Source organism: Dendrobates tinctorius, unplaced genomic scaffold (genome assembly GCF_039654945.1).
Source record: "Dendrobates tinctorius isolate UK_male_01 unplaced genomic scaffold, ASM3965494v1 ptg000115l, whole genome shotgun sequence".
In the NCBI taxonomy this organism is placed as follows: domain Eukaryota; kingdom Metazoa; phylum Chordata; class Amphibia; order Anura; family Dendrobatidae; genus Dendrobates; species Dendrobates tinctorius.
In genome coordinates, this window is record NW_027361783.1 from 5,055,192 (window position 1) to 5,078,134 (window position 22,943).

At 43.0% G+C, this 22,943-nt stretch overlaps 1 protein-coding gene across 3 annotated transcripts in view; it reads left to right on the plus strand.

The window, feature by feature from the left end:
- Positions 1-22,943, plus strand: part of TBC1D7 (TBC1 domain family member 7) — a 48,391-nt gene that overhangs the window by 8,344 nt on the left and 17,104 nt on the right. For 2 of the 3 annotated variants that reach the window (XM_073589975.1, XM_073589973.1), the window contains exons 4-6: positions 2,454-2,600; positions 7,247-7,434; positions 22,609-22,746. In XM_073589975.1, the coding sequence (XP_073446076.1) occupies positions 2,454-2,600; positions 7,247-7,434; positions 22,609-22,746 (473 nt within the window). The remainder of the gene's footprint in view (positions 1-2,453; positions 2,601-7,246; positions 7,435-22,608; positions 22,747-22,943) is intronic. The other variant, XM_073589974.1, reaches the window with a different exon arrangement.

Genomic DNA, 22,943 nt, shown 5'->3' on the forward strand with positions numbered 1-22,943 from the left:
ATTGGCAAATGCCACATCTTTAGCATATCTCATTGTTTAAACCATTCCTAGCATATACAGTACGTGTATATCAGATGTTCATGTATGGAGCAATCTCTGGAGCTGAGCTTGCTTCATAGAAAAGAAGTCTGTTGGTTATACAGCCAGGGCTGTGGAGTCGGTAAGCCAAACCTGCGACTCCTCAATTTCCCTTACACCGACTCCGACTCCACTACTTGCAAGTGGCTACCTTAAATACCTTTTCTCATGATTTGATACACCTGGCTATGAAGTTCAAAGCTCAATGAGGTTACAAAACCAATTTAGTGCTTCAGGAAGTCAGTAAAAAGTAGTTAGGAGTGTTCAAATCAAGAATATAAGGGTGCCCATACTTTTGCACTGGTCAAATTTTGTTTAAATGCAGATTGCACATTTTCTGTTAGTACAATAAACCTCATTTGAATCCAGAAATACAACTGAGTCCATCAGTTATTAGATATATGAAACTGAAATAGCTGTTGCAAAAACCAAAATTGTTATAAAGAAAAAAGGTTAACATTAATAGGGGTGCCCAAACTTCAACATATGACTATTGCTTATATTTAAGTGAAAAATTTATTGTAGCACAATGTGAACATCAGACATTTAATCAATTTTGTGATACAATAATCAAGATATCTAGAACATAATATATATTTATTGGAATACAACTTTAGAACACAAACTGTAATAAATTGTAAATATGTAATACACTATGTAATATCGAGTGTGTGTGTGTATATATGTATGTATATATATATATATATATATATATATATTATACACATTTTTTTTTTTTTTCCACTATGTAGTAAACTATGTAAGTGGCAAAAAAGTTTTGAACAAAAACATACTAAATAACATTTGTGCAGTCTATGAATTTGTTCTAAGAAATAGAATTGCCTCCATTAGATCCTCCTTCATAGATGACCTCAAATCTGACCTAATAATTTTAAGGCCGGAGAATAACCTCTCCACACTAACTTGAGTTGGAGGCAAAGCTGTAACCACATGGGCAACATCTTACAATTTCCGGGTATAAAGGAATTGCCTCATGCACAGTCAGTTTTGATGAACGGTTGAATTTTTCTATTTCTTTGAGAGCAAGTGAAACATTGTGCTGAAATATGGTCAATCTGCTTTCTATAGGAGACAGAGTAAACGCTTTGCCTGCTCCATGTCATCCAAATACTTTACTTGTCAAAGTCAAACTCCTCATCTGATGAGGATGAAGATATGGCAGCAGTAGCACTGTCAGGACCCGAGTCCTCTTGCGCCTGGCAGTCCTCCTGTAGGCCACTCATCCTAACTGCTACTTCTGTCAGAGCTTCTTTTCCTTTAGTAAGCTGTTGATCATCAAGCAGTATACGATGACTTGGGTCCACATAAACAGCTGCCAGAAAAATTTTATTTTCCAATAGCTGTGTCTCTCTCCATTTCATTGAAGCAGAAATGCCATCTGCGATTAAACCTCCTCTTTGGGACAGGCAAAATAGCAAGTTCTTCCACTCCCTTATGAAAATGCTAGGAGTTAAATCTTCAGCTTGTAATTTTTTAGTCACGGTAAATGGGTGATTAAGCAATTGCTTCAATTCAGCCACCTGTGTCCACTGACCTTCATTTAGGGTTACCTGAGGGTTCTCCATATCTATAAGAAACGGTTTTAGTTCAAGCAATCACTCAAACATTAAATAAGTGCTGCCCCACCGAGTGGCTTGATCGACAATTGCCCCTTTCCCAGCACGTCTGTTCAAGATGGAATCAATTTTAGGGGTTCTGGCGGCAATAACCAATTTCCTCACTTTTCCAATCAGATTTCCAGCATGTCCCTCTTGCAGACTATCTCTTATTGCTAGCTGCAGCGTGTGCACAACACAGCGCATGTGATGAATATGAAAGTGTTTTGAAGCAGCTTCAAAAAGATCTATTTCTAAAGTATAATTTTGCTGTTCTTCTGTAGTAATATCTGTTTGTTCCTCAGTTACATGAACAGCACTGTGGCCTTCCATCTCAAACATACTGAATCCTAAATGTTCCTCTAGCTGTTGTTCATTACTCTCATTCATCAGTGTAATTGTACTTTTGTTTGAAGCATTGTCCGTTACAATAGCAAGAACCTGTTCTTTTTGAGTTCGTAATCTTGCAGAACTTTTTCCACTAAGGCCTGGAGAAACTGGCTGCTGTGATGAGCTTTAGTATCCTTTACTGCCAGTGTCTTGGTAACAATTTCTTTGTCACAAACATATCGAACATTGATGGCAAAATAGTTCACTCTGTGACGTATGCAGGCATCAATTTTAAGAAACATGAAGCATCTTTTGAGAGTTTTTTTAAGATCTTCCTTTTACAGAGAGCACATAATAATCTCCTACAATATTAGCATTAGTTACCTTCCTGTGACAGAGACGAGCAGTAAGTACTTTCACTTTCTCCAGCTCGGGGCCCAGGAATCGGATCCTGTGCAGGGCAGGCACCCCTCCCCCTCCTCTCTCTGGTGAAGACGGCAGAAGACAGGACAGAGGAGGGGAGATTGCCCCCTGCAGTCTGGAGCCGGTGCAGGACGGGAGCACTGCAGCATACAAGTGAGTTTTGATAGGTGTGTGCCCCTGCTTCTAGGGGGGGCAGCTGCCCCTCTCTGGCTACGGCCATGACTCACACAGTGTTTTTGCAGTAAAATTCAGTGACTCTGGGCATCCCAGCAAAGTCAGTGGGTTGCAAGATATGACATTCAGACATCTTTTTGTGAGGATCCGTTTTTGGGCTCAAAAATGGATCCTCACAATAAGCATGTCGGTTTGTGCGGCGTTTCTCTAATCTGCTTTTGCAATTGAAAACATTATCTATGAGCTCAAAAACCTTTCAGGTGGTGCGGTTTTTTTAAAAACCTGATCTGCTTTTGCAGCTGAAAAGCGAATCCTCAAATATGCTGTGTGTGAATGTAGCCTTAGATCAGGAATAGAACAGCCATTTTATAACTTTCCCAAATTCCTATGAAAAAATATTCAGCACATTCTGAGTTGTACTACTGAACCCAATTTATTATATATTTTAGGAGACATAGTCGGTCCATTTTATTCTGACTCCACGACTCTGACTCCACAGCCCTGTATACAGCACACCCTGCCACTTTGGAGCTGCAGTCGGGGCTTGTTTAAGTGTCTGCTGTTTAACCCCCACAGATGCCACTGCCAATTACTGACAGCTTTATTTAAATGGTTAGTTTCAGATGGGGGTCTATTTCCTTGCCCATCACCCCCTACCCTATCAAAGTTGCCAGTGGTCATCTGAAGGCTCCCATTTTTGCTCTGCTTGTATGTTCATGAAACGGGTAGTGGTTTGTTAAAGTTACCATATATTATTATGCATTTATATAGCGACATTTATTCCATGGCGCTTTACATGTGAAAAGGGGAAATATAGACAAGTATAATCGTGTAAGACAAGGGACACACAAGTACATAAGGAGAGGGGACCCTGCCCGCAAGGGCTCAGTCTACAGGGATGGGTGAGGGTAGAGCAGGTCGTGCGGTGGTTCAGTAGACCAAGGATCATTGCAGACTGTAGGCTTGTCAGAACATATGGGTCTTCAGGTTCTTCTTTAAGGTTTCCGTTGATGGTGAGAGTCTGATGTGTTGCGGCAGAGAGTTCCAGAGTATGGGGGAAGCACGGGAGAAGTCTTGTATGCGGTGGTGGGAGGTAGAGATAAGGGGAGAGTAGAGAAGGAGATCTTGAGATGATCGAAGGTTGCGTGCGAGTAGGTACCTGGAGACCATGTCACAGATGTATGGAGGAGACAGGTTGTGGATGGCTTTGTATGTCACGATTAGGATTTTTAATTGGAGCCTCTGGGCAATAGGAAGCCAGTGAAGGGCCTGGCATAGGGGGAGGCTGGGGAATAGCGGGCAGCAGAGTGTAGGATGGACTGGAGTGGTGCTAGAGGGGAGGCCAGAGAGTAGGAGGTTGCAGTAGTCGAGGCGGGAGATAAGCGCATGCAATAGTGTTTTTGTGGTTGAGGAATGAGCGGATCCGGGAAATATTTTTGAGTTTGAGGAGGCGAGGGCTTGGATATGTGGTTTGAAAGAGAGCGCAGAGTCGAGGATCACCCCGAGGCACCGAGCGTGCGGGACTGGGGATAGAGGGCAGCCATTGACATTGATGGATAGGTCTGGAGGGGTGGAGTGAGATGGGGTAAAGATGAATTCTGTTTTGTCCATGTTCAGTGCAGAACTGCCTTAAAATTGACAAATCACCAGGCCCTGATGGCATTCACCCTCGGGTATTAAGGGAGATAAGTAATGTGATAGACAGGCCTCTATTCCTTATATTTAAAGACTCTATAGAAACAGGGTCTGTTCCTTTTGATTGGTGGTAAGCAAATGTGGTACCAATATTCAAAAAGGGGTGTAAAAGGGAACCTGGAAACTATAGGCCGGTAAGCTTAACATCTGTTGTGGGTAACATTTTTGAAGGGTTTCTAAGGGATACCATTATGGAATATCTCAATGTTGATAAATGTTTAACTCCATATCAACATGGATTTATGAAGGATCGCTCCTGTCAAACTAACCTGATCAGCTTCTAGGAGGATGTAAGCTCTCAAATGGACCAAGGAGAATCATTGGATGTCATTTATCTCGACTTCTCTAAAGCATTTGACACTGTACCACATAAAAGATTGGTAAGTAAGATGACAAAGCTTGGGCTAGGGGAAAATGTGTGTAGATGGATAGGTAGCTGGCTTAGTGATAGAAAACAAAGAGTGGTTATTAATGGTGCATACTCATTGGGCCAGGGTTACTAATGGGGTACCACAGGGTTCTGTATTGGGGCCCCTACTATTTAATATATTAATGATCTAGTGGATGGCTTACACAGTAAAATATCTATCTGCAGATGATACAAAACTATGTTTGGTTGTTAACACAAAGGAGGACAGTTTGCAACTACAGACAGATTTGAGTAAATTGGAGAATTGGGCTGAAAAATGGCAAATGAGGTTTAACACAGATAAGTGTAAGGTTATGCACATGGGAAGAAGAAACAGATGCTACAATTACTTACTAAATGGGAAACTGCTGGGGAAATCAGACATGGAAAAAGACTTGGGCATCTTAGTCAATAAGAAGCTAAATTGGAGTGCCCAGTGTCAGGCAGCTGCCACCAAAGCAAATAGGGTCATGGGATGCATTAGAAGAGGTCTGGGGACACGAGATGAAAACATAATTCTCCCTCTGTATAAATCACTCGTCAGACCACACTTGGAGTATTGTGTGCAATTTTGGACACCGGTGCTCAAGAAAGACATTACTGAACTTGAAAGGGTTCAAAGGCGGGCTACTAAAATGATAAATGGAGTTGGTTCATTACAAAACCCAGAAAGGTTATCAAAATTAGGTCTATTTACTCTAGAAAAGAGACTTAGGGGAGACCTAATATATATACACACAAGTATATCAGAGGGCAATACAGAGATCTCTCCAATGAACTGTTTGTACGAAGGACTGTGACAAGAACAAGGGGGCATTCTCTTCATTTGGAGGAAAGACAATTTCTGCACCAGCATAGAAGAGGGTTCTTCACGGTAAGAGCAGTGAGGCTCTGGAATTCTCTTTCTGAGGAAGTGGTGATGGCCAAATCACTGAATGAATTTAAGAAAGGAATGGATGCTTTTCTTGTGAGTAACAGTTATGAAGGTTACGAATAACAGAATATTATAGGTAGATGGTTGACCCAACTTAGGGGAAGGAATTTTTTTCCCTATGGAGAAATTTGGCTTCTACTCTGGGTTTTTTTTTTTGCCTTCCCCAGGATCAACAATGCAGAACAGCTGCACTAAAAATAGGCTGAACTAGATGGACATAAGGTCTTCCTTCAGCCTTCAAAACTATGTTACTATGTTATGTTTGAGAAAGCGAGCAGAGAAGAAGGCTGAGATAGCAGACAGACATTGTGGGATTTTAGTCAGTAAGGAGGCGAGGTTGGGTCCAGATAGGTAGATCTGCGTGTCATCGGTGTAGAGGTGATGCTGCAAACCGTGGGATTCTATGAACTGTCCAAAGCCGAAGGTGTAGATGGAGGAGAAGAGTAGGGGTCCTAGGACAGAGCCTTGAGGAACACCGAGAGACGGGGCGAGGTGGTGGTGTGTGAGAGGGAGACACTAAATGTTAGGTATGATGATATCCAGGATAGGGCCAAGTCTGTGATGTCAAGAGATGAGTCTGTAGCAGGATGGAATGGTCTACAGTGTCGAAGGCAGAGGACAGGTCCAGGAGAAGGACAAAGTAGTGTCGCTTGCTCTTGGCGGTGAATAAGTCGTTAGTGACTTTAGTTAGGGCAGTTTCAGTTGAGTGATGCCAGATTGTAACTGGTCAAGAGGGAACAGGAGGAGAGGTGGGAGGACAGTTCAAGATATACATGCTGTTCCAGTAGTTTTGAGGCGTAAGGGAGAAGAGATATCGGGCGATAGTTAGACACAGAGGATGGGTCAAGGGAGGGCTTTTGAGGATGGGTGTGATTTAGGCATGTTTAAAGGATGAGGGAAAGACACCATTTGTAAGTGAAAGGTTGAAGGAGGTGTGTTAGAGATGGGATGAAGACTGGCCAAGTTAGGGATGAGGTGAGACGGGAGTGGGTCGAGGGCACAAGTGGTGAGGTGTGATCTTGACAGAAGGGTGGAGAGCTGATCTTCTGTCATGGTGGAGAAGCTGGCTTTTGCAGAACAGGGCTGAGCGGCTAAGAGGGGCATTGGGGGCTGCGGACCAAAGTTTAGTCTGATCGTGTCGATCTTCTGCTTAAAGAAGGAGGCAAAGTCTTCAGCAGAAAAGAGAGGAGGGGAAGGAGGTGCTGTGGGGACGGAGTAGAGAATTGAAAGTGTTGAAGAGCTGTTTAGGGTTGTGAGACTGAGAATATGAGAGATGCGAAGTAAGTTTGGTTTGCGCCAGAGAGCGTGGACGTAAAGCTGGCAAGGGACTGCTTGTATGCGCAGAAGTGCTCAGTAGAATGGGTTATATGTATGTATTATAATACAAAAAGTTCAAGTGTCCAAGAGGTAAACGGTGGCTAAAAAAAAATAAAAAATCTAGCTGTAAAAATATTCTTATTTGTACTTCTCTGTAAGATTCCCAACTTTGAAAATATATTAATAATTAACCCATAGGGTAAAAAGGAGGGGGAAAAAATGATTTTCATTTACATGGTGCAATCATTTAAATTTTTTTTTTTTTTAAAGGAATCATTCCTCCCCACCAGGAAACTCAGGCTGCAGTGAGGGTATACAGAAAGGAACAGTTTGATGATGTTCACCATTCTCTAAAGGTTATTCGCTTCATCGATGAATCCACACCCAAGGCTGAAGTGTTCCTTTACATGTACCAGCTGGAGAGTGGACGACTGTCTAGAAGTCAGAAGTACACTATGGTGAGTCTTAAGTTTTCCTGAAAATCAGAAACAGCTGGAGTTTGTCTTAAATGGTCCATTTTTGGTACTTGAGACAGGAATAATAGTGGTAGCCCTACTGGCTCTTGTGCTCATGGGTTATTGTGTGTGTGTGTATATATATATATATATATATATATATATATATATATATATATATATGTGTATGTATATATATTTTTTTTTTTTTTTTTTTTTCTATGACTTTGCAGTTATACTTATGGGAGCTTCCTAATAATGTTAATGTGTGATTTTTCTTATTGAGGCTGTGTTGTGTTTTTATCACTGCAAAAAAAGCATTTCATGCAATCCTATGGGATTCTGCAATGCTGTGCTAATGCTGCAGATTTTTCCACTGCAGAATCGCATAGTGTAAAAATCCGCACCATGCCCATTCTTTTTGTGGAATCGCGGCGATTCCGCACCTATAGGATAGCAATAAAACGCTCACTTTACGCATGTGGCTATGCCCACCATGCATAAAGTGAGTGCTCAATGTGCAGATTGTACCCAGGGCCTGGATGAGAGGGGACTGTCCTCCAGGCCCTGGGTACCATAATCCTGTAAAAAAAAAAAAAAAAAGAGATCTAATCACCATTCAGCGGCCCCCGAAGTCCTTCTCGCCACGCTCCCGGCATCTTCCGATCCCAGTAACGCTTTGCGCAAATGACCGCTGATGACGTCGCACTCTCGCGAGCGTGACGTCATCTCGGGTCCTTCGCGCAAAGCATTACTGGGACCGGAAGATGCCGGGGGGCCGTCGGAAGGTGAGAATAAAAATGTATATAAATTTTTTTTTTTTTTTTTTTTTTTTTTTTTTTTCCCCCCCCCATCCTATCTCTTACTATTAATGCTGCATGGGTAGCATGAATAGTAAAAAGCTGGTCACACTAGCGTGACCAACCTGTCGATCACGATCACATTTCCAAGTGATGCTTGGAATGCGCAAGCATTCCGCAAGTGAAAAAACACTTGTTTTTTTGCGGGAAAAACGCATGCGAATTCGAATGCATTTTACCCACGGCGGGAGTTTCGGAATTGCCGTGGAAATTTCGGCGGCAACTCTGAACGTGTGCACATAGCCTTATAGTGCAGCCCCAATTCCAATAAAGTGGGGAGGCTGTGTAAAATATAATAAACTTTGCAGTGACTAGGGAATCTTATAGCCATTGTGGAGAAATGGGGTCAGTGGGTGCTCTCGTCCGCTGGCACGGCTGTCTTTTTAGCAAGACTGCATGGACCAGGGCTCATACCACTGAACGCCCAATCTATCTCCCTGTGGGCAGAACACTATACAGACAACACATGGTTAGGGTAAAACAGTGTGGCAATACTTTATTGAACCACAACACCCAATAGAAAACAGAACAATTCCAGCAATTGTCCCCAACATGATGCACATTACAGGTCCTAGCCCTTCCGCTGACTCGCCTGGATAACAGTAGATGTTACGTCAGAGCTCCCAGGGTCGATATTCCACCTGTGATATACACACAGAGAAGAGATAACAAGCGTAGGGAGGTGACACTCTATACTGTCCATGCAAGGTTCAAAGCCAGTTGACACGAGAGTCATCACCTGGCTTATCCGACCATCTCCATGGAACCAGGCGACCAGCGGGACCCAAAACCTGGCTTTTTCCAAACCTATCCATGGTTCAGAGATGGTCACTGGATCAGATCTGTGTCCTTCCAACCGGAGCCGATCACTCCTAGATTTCCTTAGAATCATAGATCCGTGTCCCTCGTGATGGTGCCATGGTGAATTGGCTGCAGTTCTCTCTCTCTCTGTCTCTCCGTCTCGGGTCTTTTTATACCCCAGGCAAGTGAGCTATTTTTAGAATTACCCAGTGTCCTTCAGTACACCCTCACATCCTTTACCTATATACAGTACCTTCGAAGTCAACAAACTGGTTAAAGAATAAAATATGCTAATTGTGTATCAGGTCACAATAAACACAGATAAGCACACACCATGTACAAGTCACCATTACAGACTTACAAGTTTTGTGGCGCAACAGCGATCTCACCAGCGATATCGCTGTATGTGACACGTATCAGCGACCGGCCCCCCAGCCGGGTATCGCTGATTGTGCTCGAAAGCCCTGGACATTTTTTTGATCGTTGGTCTCCCGCTGGCCAGCACGCATCGCTGCGTGTGGCAGGCGGGAGACCAGCGAGCTGGTATCCAAGGTAAACCGTGGGTAACAAGCGCACGCGTCGCTTAGTTACCCGCTGTGTACCTTAGATACCAGCATGCTGGCAGCTGGTATCCAAGGTAAACAGTGGGTTTCTAAGCACGGCGCTTAGAAACCCACTGTTTACCTTGGATACCAGCTCCCTGCACCAGCATGCGGGTAACTAAGCGACGTGCGCGCTTGTTACCCGCGTCGTCGCTGGTCCTGATCGCTGCTGAGATCTGCCTGTTTGGCAGCTCACCAGTGATCATGTAGCGACACACCAGCGATCCTGACAAGGTCATATCATTGTCGGGATCGCTGGTGCGTCTGTGTGACGGGGGCCTTACACAGTATGTTAAATGGTATGAAAGTCTGTCTTATTGACCCACCAGACATAAACACTTAAATCCACAAGCCAATATAAAGATAAAAAGACAATTCTTGTGGGTTTACAAAAACATGGTTGTTTGGGAAATTAAGATACAATCTGGCTTCTTCACAGCCATATTTATTCACAACAGAACACAGATCAAAAGACAAAAGTTAGACATTTTTCCATTTTATTTGGGGGGAAAAAAATAGCTTATTTAGAAATTTATGCAGCAACACATCTCAAAAGTTTGGACCGGGCCATGTCTACCATGTCTAGCATCTCTTCTTGTTATAACAGTCTGGAAGGGTCTAGAACAACTGCTGGAGTTTTGGGAGAGTAATGTTGTCCCATCCTTGTCTGGACTCTAGCTGCTGAACAGTCTGGGGTCATATTTGCCAGTGTTTGGTTTTGTGTTTTTTGTTTCATAATATGGCAATTGTGTGGTGTGTTTTTTTTTTTTTTTTTTTTTTTTTTTTTTTTTGAAGAAAGGTCTGGACTGCAGGCGGCTATTTCACCGCTTGTACTCTTCTGTGTAGCCATGATCTTGTGATGGATGCATTATGTGGTTTAGCATTGTCTTTCATAGGCTGAAACCTGCAGGACCTTCCCTGAAATAGATGTCTGGATGGGAGCGTACAGTGCCTTGCAAAAGTATTCGGCCCCCTGGAACTTTTCAACCTTTTCCCACATATCATGGTTCAAACCTAAAGATACCAAATGTAAATTTTTGGTGAAGAATCAACAACAAGTGGGACACCATTGTGAAGTTGAATGAAATTTATTGGTTATTTTAAATTTTTGTGGAAATACAAAAACTGACAAGTGGGGCGTGCAATATTATTGGGCCCCTTTAACTTAATAGTTTGTTGCACCACCTTTTGCTGCGATTACAGCTGCAAGTCATTTGGGGTATATCTCTATCAGTTTTCTACATCGAGAGACTGAAATTCTTGCCCATTCTTCCTTGGCAAACAGCAATCCGGCATCAAGAACCATAGAGGTTCAAAACAGCTGATATGTCCCGGCTTTGATGCAGGCTCACTGCCAGAGCCCTCATCAAAGCATGGGATCTGACCTTGGATGTACTATTGCATCCGAGGTCAGAAAGGGGTTAAGTTCCATGAAGAGTTTGATTCATCTAACCACAAAACCATTTTTCCTATTGCCTTAGTTGATTTTCAATGAGATTTGGCCTAGAGAAGATAGCATAATTTCTGGGCTTTGTTGATATATGGTGTAAGAGGGCCACCAGACAAGTCCTTGAGGGGAGATATGTATCATCGCGGCTGTTAGCTGCGGTGATGTGAGCTCGGAAGCATGCTGCTACAACTATAGTGCTGAGTTACTTGGGCCATTCCAGGGCTGGGTTTTACGTGCGGTCATAAGAAATGGGTGGGAATGACTGCTTACATATCCCAACCCCAGGGGTGTAGTTTGGCAGATAAAATGGAGGCCAAGTCTCTCATTCGGTGTCTGTGGCTGGAGGTGTGGAGACCGCAAGTGTGGGTTGTTAAAGACCCTGACCTGAGCGGGTGGTCCCGCAGGGATATATGGACTGTTTACCTTCAGTGTATGTTATTAAAGGCACTGACCTGAGTGGACGGACCCGAAATACCATATGGACTATTTGTTTTCGCTTTGTGCCAGAAATGGCTTTTTTTTTTTTTTTTTTTTTGCAACTGTTTATTTCACTTCATAAACTCGCCTGGACTACTGCATGAAAACCGCCTCCAGTGCCTTCATCAAGAGCAGCTGAGTGCAGATCAGCACAATGGCTTTTTATTAGCATAATGGAGCTGCAACTTGTGTTTGTGGATTGCTTTGTGAGTTCTGTTCAGACCATGGTTTTTGCAAGTATTCTTGAGCTTAAGCAGAGATTTGCATTACTGAATCATGTCTGCTTTTAACCCCTTCATGCCATGTCACATTAGCAGAGCCTCTAAGGTGCCGAACAGCAGAACCCACCCCATTTTACAAACTACACTTTGCAATGAATTTATCTAATGGAGCAGTGATAATGTTGACAACATGGGTATGTTAGTGTCTTATTATACCATTGGTCAGCGAAGAAAAAAATCACATTTTTACTACTAAAATGTTTTAATTTGTATAAGGGCTAATGGGGAAAAATTGAACTTTTATTTGTATTGTATTGACACCATGGGTGTGTCAGAATTTTATACCATTGAGCAATGAGGAAAAAAAATTACCCTATTTTTACCACCAAAATTTTGTTTTAGCCTCAGATATTACATTTTCACAAGGGAAAATGGGTTAAAATGACACCATAATTTGTCCCACAATTGGTGCTGAATGTGGCAATACCCCATATGTGACGTACAGCACTGTTTAGCGATATGGTGAGACACAGGAGGGACGGGGTCCTATTTGCCTCCGTGAGCACAGATTTTTCTAGTATAGTTTGCGGACTTCATATACAGAGTCCTAAGTGCTAGAGGAGCAGACCACCACCCCTCTAGTGACCCTATTTTGGAAATTATACCCCTGTGGGAATTTATCTACAGGTGTAGTGACGATTTTGACTACATGGGTGTTTTCCAGAACCAAGTAGCAGTGAAAATTGCAAATCTGCTATTGTAGTGTCCTGTACGTTGTAGTATTTGTTACATTATTAGTGCCCAGCTCGTGCTTCTGGAGACAAGCACGCGTAAATTAGATAGGCTCTCATCACTACAGAAATGCCAAATGTGGACGCTAAATGTGGTTTAGGCACACTGTGGGGCTCAGAAGGAAACGGAGCATTTGGATTTGGGAGCGCAGAATTTTTCTGAATTTCTTTTGTGGAGTGAGGAGTCATTTTGCTTTTCCATAACTTTTGTACTACTAGTAACATGGAAGCTCCCTATATTTCTGTTAACAGATGACGGACTTGCTTTTGAAATTTTACATCATATTTGTCCTGCAGTCTACACTGAGAACTTACTTTGGGGTTTCCATTTAAATCACTGAATGATGTTATTCAAATACCCCCCCCCCCCCATCCTTGGTATTCATTCACTGTAAGGCAGCAGAGTTAGGGTACTGTCACACTTAGCGATGTACCAGCGATCCCGACCAGCGATATGACGCAGTCAGGATCGCTGGTACATCGCTAAGTGGTCGCTAGTGAGCTGCCACATAGGCAAATCTCACTAGCGACATCGCTGGGGACGGGGGTCGCTACATACCTGACACACCAGGCGATCCTGCGTCCTCCCGCCCGGCTCCACGCGTCGCCCGTCATCGCCGCAGGAAGCTGACGACGAGAAACAGTTCAGCCTGTTCTCGCGCGATCAGCGATAACCAACGGGGGAGCGGGTTGTAGGTAAGTATCACACAGCGATATCGCTAGCAATATCGCTATAACGTCACAAGTTATAGCGATATTGCTAGCGATATCGCTTAGTGTGACAGGCCCTTTACTCTGGACTCAGTCTGGCCTCTGTTCAGCGTTGTCCTTTTCAGAAGTGCACAAACCTGTTGCGGCCCGCAGTCTTATGCACCCCTAAAGAGACAGATACCGCTGGATCATAGGCCAAATGGCATCTGCAGTGTCTTCATCTGCCTCGTTATAGGGAATCTTCCTCCAGAGGTTCTGTCTCAATCGGAGGTTTACACGGAAATCCCACTAAGCGCTCAGCGTAGAGCGCAGGATAAATGTGAGCCGAGCTTTACTGCAATCTTTGGAAGGCAGAATGAACAAATCAACAGCAGGTGAAGAATTGGTTTAATTAATTTGTAACGCCGTTCCTCGTGCGGTATAAGTGATTAGACAACTTTATTTATTTATTTTTTCCCTGAGTGTGTGGCTGCTGTCTCTTTAAAAGAAGCTTTTTATTGCAAAAACTTTTTGCAACGCTATAGTTTTTCTATAGTTCTGCTGACATTCATGTGAGGGCTTGTTTTTTTGCGGGACAAGTTGATGTTTTTATTGGTACCGTCTTTGGTCACAACACCTTTTTGATCTTTCTATTACGATTTTGGGGAGGCAGAATGAACAAACAGCAATTCGGGGATGTTTTTTGCTGTTTTGCTTAAGGTAAAATTCATATGGCTGCTTTATTTAGTATGATTACTGTAATATCACAATTTTTTTGTTTTGGGGCTTTTACACAATAACTGTTTTTATAGAAATAATTACTTATGCATTTCTTTAGAGAGCTCTAACTTTATTTTTTCCACAGATGGAGCTGTATGACTGCTTGTTTTTGTGGGACAAGATTGTTTTGCAGATATACCATTTCTATTTTCCACTTTGTTTGGCATACCATAAAAAAAACACTTCTATGGTCACAGAAGGGGTTAACTAGTGTGATAGTTTTATAGGTCAGGTTGTAACAGACGCAACGTTACTAAGTGTGTACGTAAAATCACAAATTTATGGATATACAGTATATAGATGTCTTTCTCTATATCTATCTTTTTACTTAGTCCGTCTATAGGACTTTCACTTTTATCAGTTTGATCGCTGTTATAAAGCATTTCAATGCTCTTCATATGGTCTAAGGGGCTTGCCATGGCCTGGTAACCTGGATATCGTCATGACAACCTTTGGTCACCATGGCAACGTTCGGGCCCTCTCGACGAATGGAAGGAACTGCTGACTACTATATGTCTTACTGCAAGGTATTTTTGCACATTTTTCATTCTGTGCTTTGTTTGTGTTTCAGTCAGTGGGTGGTGTGAATATTGTCCTACCGACTTGTTCACATTTGTGCATGTCACATGTGTTTTTCAATCCAGAATCACTTTTATATGTTGCATTATGGACCTGAATCGTATTTGGTTTGTATAAGCTAGGTTTAGATCACCACTTTGCTCTATAGTGATGTTTGTTTAATTCCTCTCTAGTCTGAATTTATCTGGCACCTTCTTTATACTGTACTAGCTGAAGAGCCCGGCGCTGCCCGGGCATAGTAACTAACTACGGTTAGTTATAACAGATTATATTTATTCTGAATGTATAGCCCCGCCGACTCCGCATAGCCACATTCACTATAATATCCCACATCATTCCGTCATCCAGAGCTACTGGACTGCTACCCCTAATATCCCACATCGTCCCGTCAGCCAGAGCCACCGGACTACTACCCCTAATATCCCACATCGTCCCGTCAGCCAGAGCCACCGGACTACTACCCCTAATATCCCACATCATCCCGTCAGCCTGGGGTCAGAACCAGAGCGCTGAGTGGATTTTTCCCTGACTTGCATACCAATGATCCCTTTAATAGAATCCTGGGGTCAGATTCAGAGCGCTGAGGGATTTGCCCTAACTTTCATACAGGAGTTCCCTTTAAGAGAGCCTGGGGTCAGTACAAGAGCATTTGAAGGCAATTGCCCTGACTTCCATACTGGGGATCCCTTTAAGAGAGTTTGGGGTCAGAACCAGAATGCTGAGTGAAATTGCCCTAACTTCCATACTAATGATCCCTTTAATAGAAGCCTGGGGTCAGAATCAGATGGCTGAGGGATTGCCCTAACTTCTATACGGGAGATCCCTTTAAGAGAGCCTGGAGTCAGTATCAGAGCGCTGGATGGATTTGCTCTGACTTCCATACCAATGATCCCTTTAAGAGGGAAGATGTACCTATAGGATGGAGCATGTGTGATGTCTATATGGGCACAGAAGGGGTGATTCATTTCTGTCATGTGCTCTCTGCTCCTTTTTGGGGGGCAGACAATGGCTGGGAGCTTATATTTCCGGGAATGCTAGATTTCTCCCACCATGTCAGTGTCTGCTGAGGTGTTTTCTGGAGAGGGAAAACTGTTGGTCATGGCAACCAATCACAGATCAGCTTCTTTTAAACCAGGGCTGTGGAGTCGGAGTCGGTGCTCATTTTGGTGGAGTCTGTATAAAATGGTCCGACTCCTAAAATATATAATAAATTGGATACAGTAATTCAATGCAGGATGTGCTGAATATTTTTTCATAGGAATTTGGGAAAGTTATGAAATGTCCTATAAATGGCTGTTCTATTCCTGATCTAAGGCTACATTCACAGTGTTTTTTCCTGCGTTTTTTGAGGATACGTTTTTCAGTTGCAAAAGCAGATCAGCTTTTTAAAAAACCGCATCACCTGAAAGGTTTTTGAGCTCTTGGATAATGTTTTCAATAGCAAAAGCAGATTAGAAATCTGCTCTCTCTATATATCCATTTATCCATATCTGTCTATCCATATCATATCTGTACCAAAAAGAATGAAAGCCGGATAGCACACAGACTAAAGGGCATGTCACACTAAGCGATATCGCTATAACTTGTGACGTTATAGCGATATTGCTAATGATATCGCTGTGTGTGATACTTACCTACGACCGGCTCCCCTGCTGGTAATCGCTGATCGCGCGAGAACAGGCTGGACCATTTCTCATCGTCAGCTTCCTGCTGTTGAGACGAGCGACGCGTGGAGCCGGGCGGGAGGACGTCAGGATCGCCTGGTGTGACAGGTAAGTAGCGACCCCCATCCCCAGCGATGTCGCTGGTGAGATCTGCCTGTGTGGCAGCTCACTAGCGACCACTTAGCGATGTACCAGCGATCCTGACCGCGTCATATCGCTGGTCGGGATCGCTGGTACATCGCTAAGTGTGACAGTACCTTAACACTCCTTTTTTTTTTTTTTTTTTTAGCACCAGTCAGGTACACCTCATAGCTGCCCAAAAGGACGCCCAGGACAGGCATTGCTCGTCTTCAGTAACATCAACTGATAGTTGGAATAAATAGACTGCATTCATCACCACATCTTAAGGTGCAGGCTTTATTTTCAAGTGTAGGGGTGTGAAGTATGAGGTTCTGCAGCAGCTGAGGTGTGAAGTATGAGATTCTGCACACACACACACACACACACACACACACACACACACACACACACACACACACACACACACACACACACACACAGTAAAGACCAAAAGTTTGGACACACCTTCTCAATCAAAGCGTTTTCTTTATTTTCATGACTATGAAAATTGAAGATTCACTCTGAAGGCATCAAAACTATGAATTAACACATGTGGAATTATATAATTAACAAAAAAGTGTGAAACAACTGAAAATACTGTATGTCTTATATTCTAGGTTCTTCAAAGTAGCCACCTTTTTGCTTTGATTTCTGCTTTGCACACTCTTGGCATTCTCTTGATGAGCTTCAAGAGGTAGTCACCGGAAATGGTTTTCACTTCACAGGTGTGCCCTCTCAGGTTTAATAAGTGGGATTTCTTGCCTTATAAATGAGGTTGGGACCATCAGTTGTGTTGTGTAGAAGTCTGGTGGATACACAGCTGATAGTCCTACTGAATAGACTGTTAGAATTTGTATTATGGCAAGAAAAAAGCAGCTGAGTAAAGAAAAACGAGTGGCCATCATTACTTTAAGAAATGAAGGTTAGTCAGTCCGAAAAATTGGGAAAACTTTGAAAGTGTCCAAGTGCATTGGCAAAAACCATCAAGCGCTACAGAGAAACTGGCTCACATGAGGACCGCCCCAATAAAGGAAGACCAAGAGTCACCACTGCTGCGGAGGATAAGTTCATCCTAGTCACCAGCCTCAGAAATCGCAGGTTAACAGCAGCTCAGAATAGAGACCAGGTCAATGCCACACAGAGTTCTAGCAGCAGACACATCTCTGCAACAACTTTGTGCAGCAGGCCTTCATGGTAAAATAGCTGCTAGGAAAACACTGCTAAGGACAGGCCACAAGCAGAAGAGACTTGTTTGGGCTAGAGAACAAAAGGAATGGACATTAGACCAGTGGAAATCTGATGAGTCCAAATTTGAGATCTTTGGTTCCAACCACCATGTCTTTGTGCGACGCAGAAAAGGTGAACGGATGGACTCTACATGCCTGGTTCCCACCGTGAATCATGGAGGAGGAGGTGTGATGGTGTGGGGGTGCTTTGCTGGTGACACTGTTGGGGATTTATTCAAAATTGAAGGCATACTGAACCAGCATGGCTACCACAGCATCTTGCAGCGGCATGCTATTCCATCCGGTTTGTGTTTAGTTGGACCATCATTTATTTTTCAACAGGACAATGGCCTCAAACACCCCTCCAGGCTGTGTAAGGGCTATTTGACCAAGAAGGAGAGTGATGGGGTGCTACGCCAGATGACCTGGCCTCCACAGTCACCAGACCTGAACCCAATCGAGATGGTTTGGGGTGAGCTGGACCGCAGAGTGAAGGCAAAAGGGCCAACAAGTGCTAAGCATCTCTGGGAACTCCTTCAAGACTGTTGGAAGACCATTTCTGGTGACTACCACTTGAAGCTCATCAAGAGAATGCCAAGAGTGTTCAAAGCAGTAATCAAAGCAAAAGGTGGCTACTTGAAGAATCTAGAATATAAGACATATTTTCAGTTGTTTCACACTTTAATTATATAATTCCACATGTGTTAATTCATTGTTTTGATGCCTTCAGAATGAATCTACAATTTTCATAGTCATGAAAATAAAGAAAACGCTTTGAATGAGAAGGTGTGTCCAAACTTTGGTCTGTACCGTATACAGTGTATTACATATTTACAATTTATTACAGTTTTTTGTGTTCTAAAGTTGTATTCCAATAAATAGATATTTTATGTTCTATCTAAATATCTTGATTATTGGATCATAGAAATTATTAAATGTCTGATGTTCACATTGTACTACAATAAATTTTTCACTTAAATATAAGCAATATTTGTGGGAGTCTGAGTCGGTGTAAGGCTAAGTGCACACGTACCGGAACTCTCGCGGAAATTACCGCGAGAATTCCGGAATTCCAGTCCGCGGGAAAATCGCATTTTAAATTCCCGCGATTTTCCCGCGTCCAACAGTGTTTGACGAGTGTGACCAACTTTTTACTACTGAGGCGGCCTATGCAGCATCAGTAGTAAAAGATAGAATGTAAAAAAAAAAAAAAATAAAAGTGTTATTCTCACCCTCCGACGTCCCGCGCATGCGTTCCCAGTAGTCCTTTGCGAAAATGCCCGCGATGACGTCCGTTCTCGCGGGATCGCGATGTCTCGCGAATGACCGCGAGACCGGACGCCATCGCTGGCATTTTCGCAAAGGACTACTGGGAACGAGAGCATGAAGAGAAGCGGAAAGACTGCGCGGGACGTCGGAGAGTGAGAATAACAATATTTTTTATTTTTAAATTCTATTTTTTACAGGGATATGGTACCCAAAGCTCGGAGGACAGTCTCCTCTCCTCCAGACCATGGGTACCATCCGCCATTGTAATGCTTACTTTCCGCATGGTGTGCACAGCCACATGCGGGAAGTAAGCCGAACAATGCATTCCTATGGGTGCGGGATCGCCGCGATTCCGCAAATTAATGAGCATGCTGCGGTTGATGTGGAGTCCCTCCGCCCCGACGCGCGTTTCGCTTTTGCTTCAACGGGAGGCGGGGGGACTCCACATCAACCACATGGTACGATTGCTTCATTCCACATGAATTATCATTGCTCTGTGATTTTTGCCCTACCGCTAGTCTTTAGCATAATGCCTTGATTGCGTGCATATGTTGTCTTTTGAGGTACATATTCCTAACTATGCGGTTATTTATATCGCTATCATAGGATATAATTGCCATCTAGACACTATCCTATTAGGTTTTGCAACAGTTCAGGCACTAATACATAGCGGTTATTTTTGCACGTTTTTATATTGGCATTTCTTGGAGTGATTAGTTTACATCTCCACATGGGAATTTTTGTAGAATACCTCATATGTAGTGTCTTGTGCACTTTATTTATGCAGATGTGTTTTAAGATACAGTTTTGAAGCATTAATGTATACATCCGTGTTGTTGATGGTTGTGAGATACCTTATGGGTGAATTATATCCCTCTTCTTTGATATGTACATCTCTCTTGTCGTATACATATTTTTTATGTTTTTGATAAATAAAAATATATCTTTTTATAATACCATTGGTCTATAGCCAGGTTTATTCACTGTTCCAGGGTTGACATTGTGATTTATCCTTAGATCAGGAACAGAACAGACATTTATAGGACATTTCATAATTTTCCCAAACTATGAAAACCTTTACAGCACATCCTGAACTACTGAACCCAATGTATTACAGTGCCTTGCAAAAGTATTCGGCCTCCTGGAACTTTTCAACATTTTCCCACATATCATGCACCAAACAAAGATACCAAATGTAAATTTTTGGTGAAGAATCAACAAGTGGGACACAATTGTGAAGTTAAATGAAATTTATTGGTTATTTTAAAATTTTGTGGAAATTCAAAAACTGACAAGTGGGGCGTGCAATGTTATTCGGCCCCTTTAACTTAATACTTTGTTGCACCACCTTTTGCTGCGATAACAGCTGAAAGTCGCTTGGGGTATGTCTCTATCAGTTTTCTACATCGAGAGACTGAAATTCTTGCCCATTCTTCCTTGGCAAACAGCTCGTGCTCAGTGAGGTTTGATAGAGATCGTTTGTGAACAGCAGTTTTCAGCTCTTTCCACAGGATTCTCGATTGGATTCAGGTCTGGACTTTGACTTGGCCATTCTAACACCTGGATACGTTTATTTGTGAACTATTCCATTGTAGATGTTGCTCTATGTTTGGGATCATTGTCTTGTTGGAAGACAAATCTCCATTCCAGTCTCAGGTCCAAGTGTGGTGGACTGACAAAAATAAGAGAAACTAGGGTGGGATTGTGATTATGTTGGACATTGTGTGATAAAAATGACGTGACAACCTGATTTTCCTCATCAGTAGGATTATGGTGATACCAGACTTAGTTAGGGTTCTATTTTTTGGGTTTTTTTTTTTTTCAATTGTGGGGGGGGGGGGCAAATTCATTGGGGTTTTTTTTTTTTTAAATTCGTAACGTTTTAACATTTTCTGTTTTCGGGCAGTGATGCTGTGAAATGGCTTATTTGCAAGGCGAGATGTCTTTTGATACCATTTTGGGTACATATGAGATCTTGACCACTTTGTTTTTGTGGTCTTGCGGTAACCAAAAAATCCGACAATATTGTATTTTTGGATAATTTTTGTAGTTACAAATCAAGTTACCGTATTTTCCCGAGTATAAGATGCATCCCCAGATTTTGAGGAGAAAAATAGATTTTTTTTTTTTAATAAAATGGTGGTGCTTCTTATCAATGCGTCTTATTGCTTACCGGGGGGGTGGGAGAAGTGAGGTCACAGGGTCACTGCTGGAGGAGGCAGGAGGGGGGGTGATGCTGCATGCCGTAGGCTGGGATGAGGGGGTCTTCCGATGCGTGCCGCTGGGGGTCTCCAGTGCTGCTGCAGTTGTCTCCGGTGCTGCGGGAGCTTGGCTGAAACTTTGTGAAAGGACAGAGCCCCCACAGTTCCATGGTTTCCTGTACGCTGGACTCTGGGGAAAATGGCAACCAGGGGACTGCAGATCGAGATCTCGGCACCAAGCTCTCAGGAGATGAGACTTCAGTGCTGAGATCTCCCATCTGCGCATGCACAGGCCCCTGGTGGCCATTTTCCCGGAGTCCATCGCATAGGAAACCATGGAACTGCGGGGGCTCAGGCCTTTCACAAAATGTCAGCAGAGCTCCCGCAGCACCGGCGGACCCCTCACCCCCCCCCCCCCCATCCCAGTCTGCAGCAACAGTACTGGTAAGGTATATCTGCATTATATAGGATGCACCCCCATTTCCCCTCCAAATTTGGGGGGGTAAGTCTTATAATCTGAAATACAGTAATTACATATTTTGATAGCGCTCTTATGACTGTGTATTTTTAAAGTTATTTTGCTTTGTTTTAACATACATGGAGGTGTTCAATTGAACCCTAACGTTCAGCCACCCAAGATCACCTCATGGTGCAATCTACTGGCTCATAGAATAACTCGCCCCTCACCCCCACCAAGCTGGTGGACTATTAATGCCAGGGTCATAGATTGATCTGCTCCACCTGTGACTGTTAATGGCTGTGAGAGGCATGTCCTGGCTGTGCTTATCAGCTGGGTTAACCCCTTGAGCCCATTCCGTACTCCCGCTCCCAACTTCGGCCATACATGTACGTCGGACGTTGGGAAGGGGTTGTCTCGTGTTTTCTATCTTTGGGAGCATACAAATCCTCTGTCTCACATCCTGTTTGCCCATGGGTGATGTGCTCCTGAAGATGGTTTGAGTAGGTGGCATGGTTGACCCGAAATTGCTGCTCTCTGATGTTGCTAGCAGAGGAAACTTTGCCTCTGCAGCATCAGAGATCACAGGGCCACTGAGGCTGGCTGGATTCAACTAGCTTCAGAGTGGCGCTTACATGTGGTATAGCAAACAGTTTGCAAGCACATTTCTTGTCTAGCTGGTGGCCGGTAACCTTGACATGGCGCACTACACCATAGAAGGAAAAATCCATCTGTGCTTGAGAACAGAGAATATTTTTAATGATCGGTAAATTGGAAAGTTGCTCATTTTTAAAAGGCACTTTACAATTTTACCTATTTAATAAAAGGAAGAAAACCCCTTTTTAAAAGGGTGAACCCATCTTAAAAGCAGGGATCTCGTGGCTTAATATTACTGGGTGGCTGTGTTTTTACCTAAAATCCTTGTCTATAATATTGTATAATGTAGAATAAATAACCTTTATATCTTGTTTCTAACATTTTATTCCCAGGAACCACAGGATGAGTTATTCCTGGCCATAGTTGGCACAATGGAGGAGATGGTTGATGACGATGTGGATTGTTACTGGCTGATCAAGAACTTTGTGCATCATTTAGACTCTAAGTTCAGGGATTCCCAGCAGCAGCTGGTAAGAGCTGGTGTGTACCCAATAATACTGGGAAATTACCTATAAACTGTAGTTACTTCCTAATGTGCGTCTAATACAAAATGTACATTATTTCAGTATTTAAGCTGTGAATCTGTAGTGTGCCAGCAGCTGCAGATGTTCATGTTTCTCCGGTCTGTATTTTTGTGTGTGTGTGTGTGTGTGTGTGTGTGTGTGTT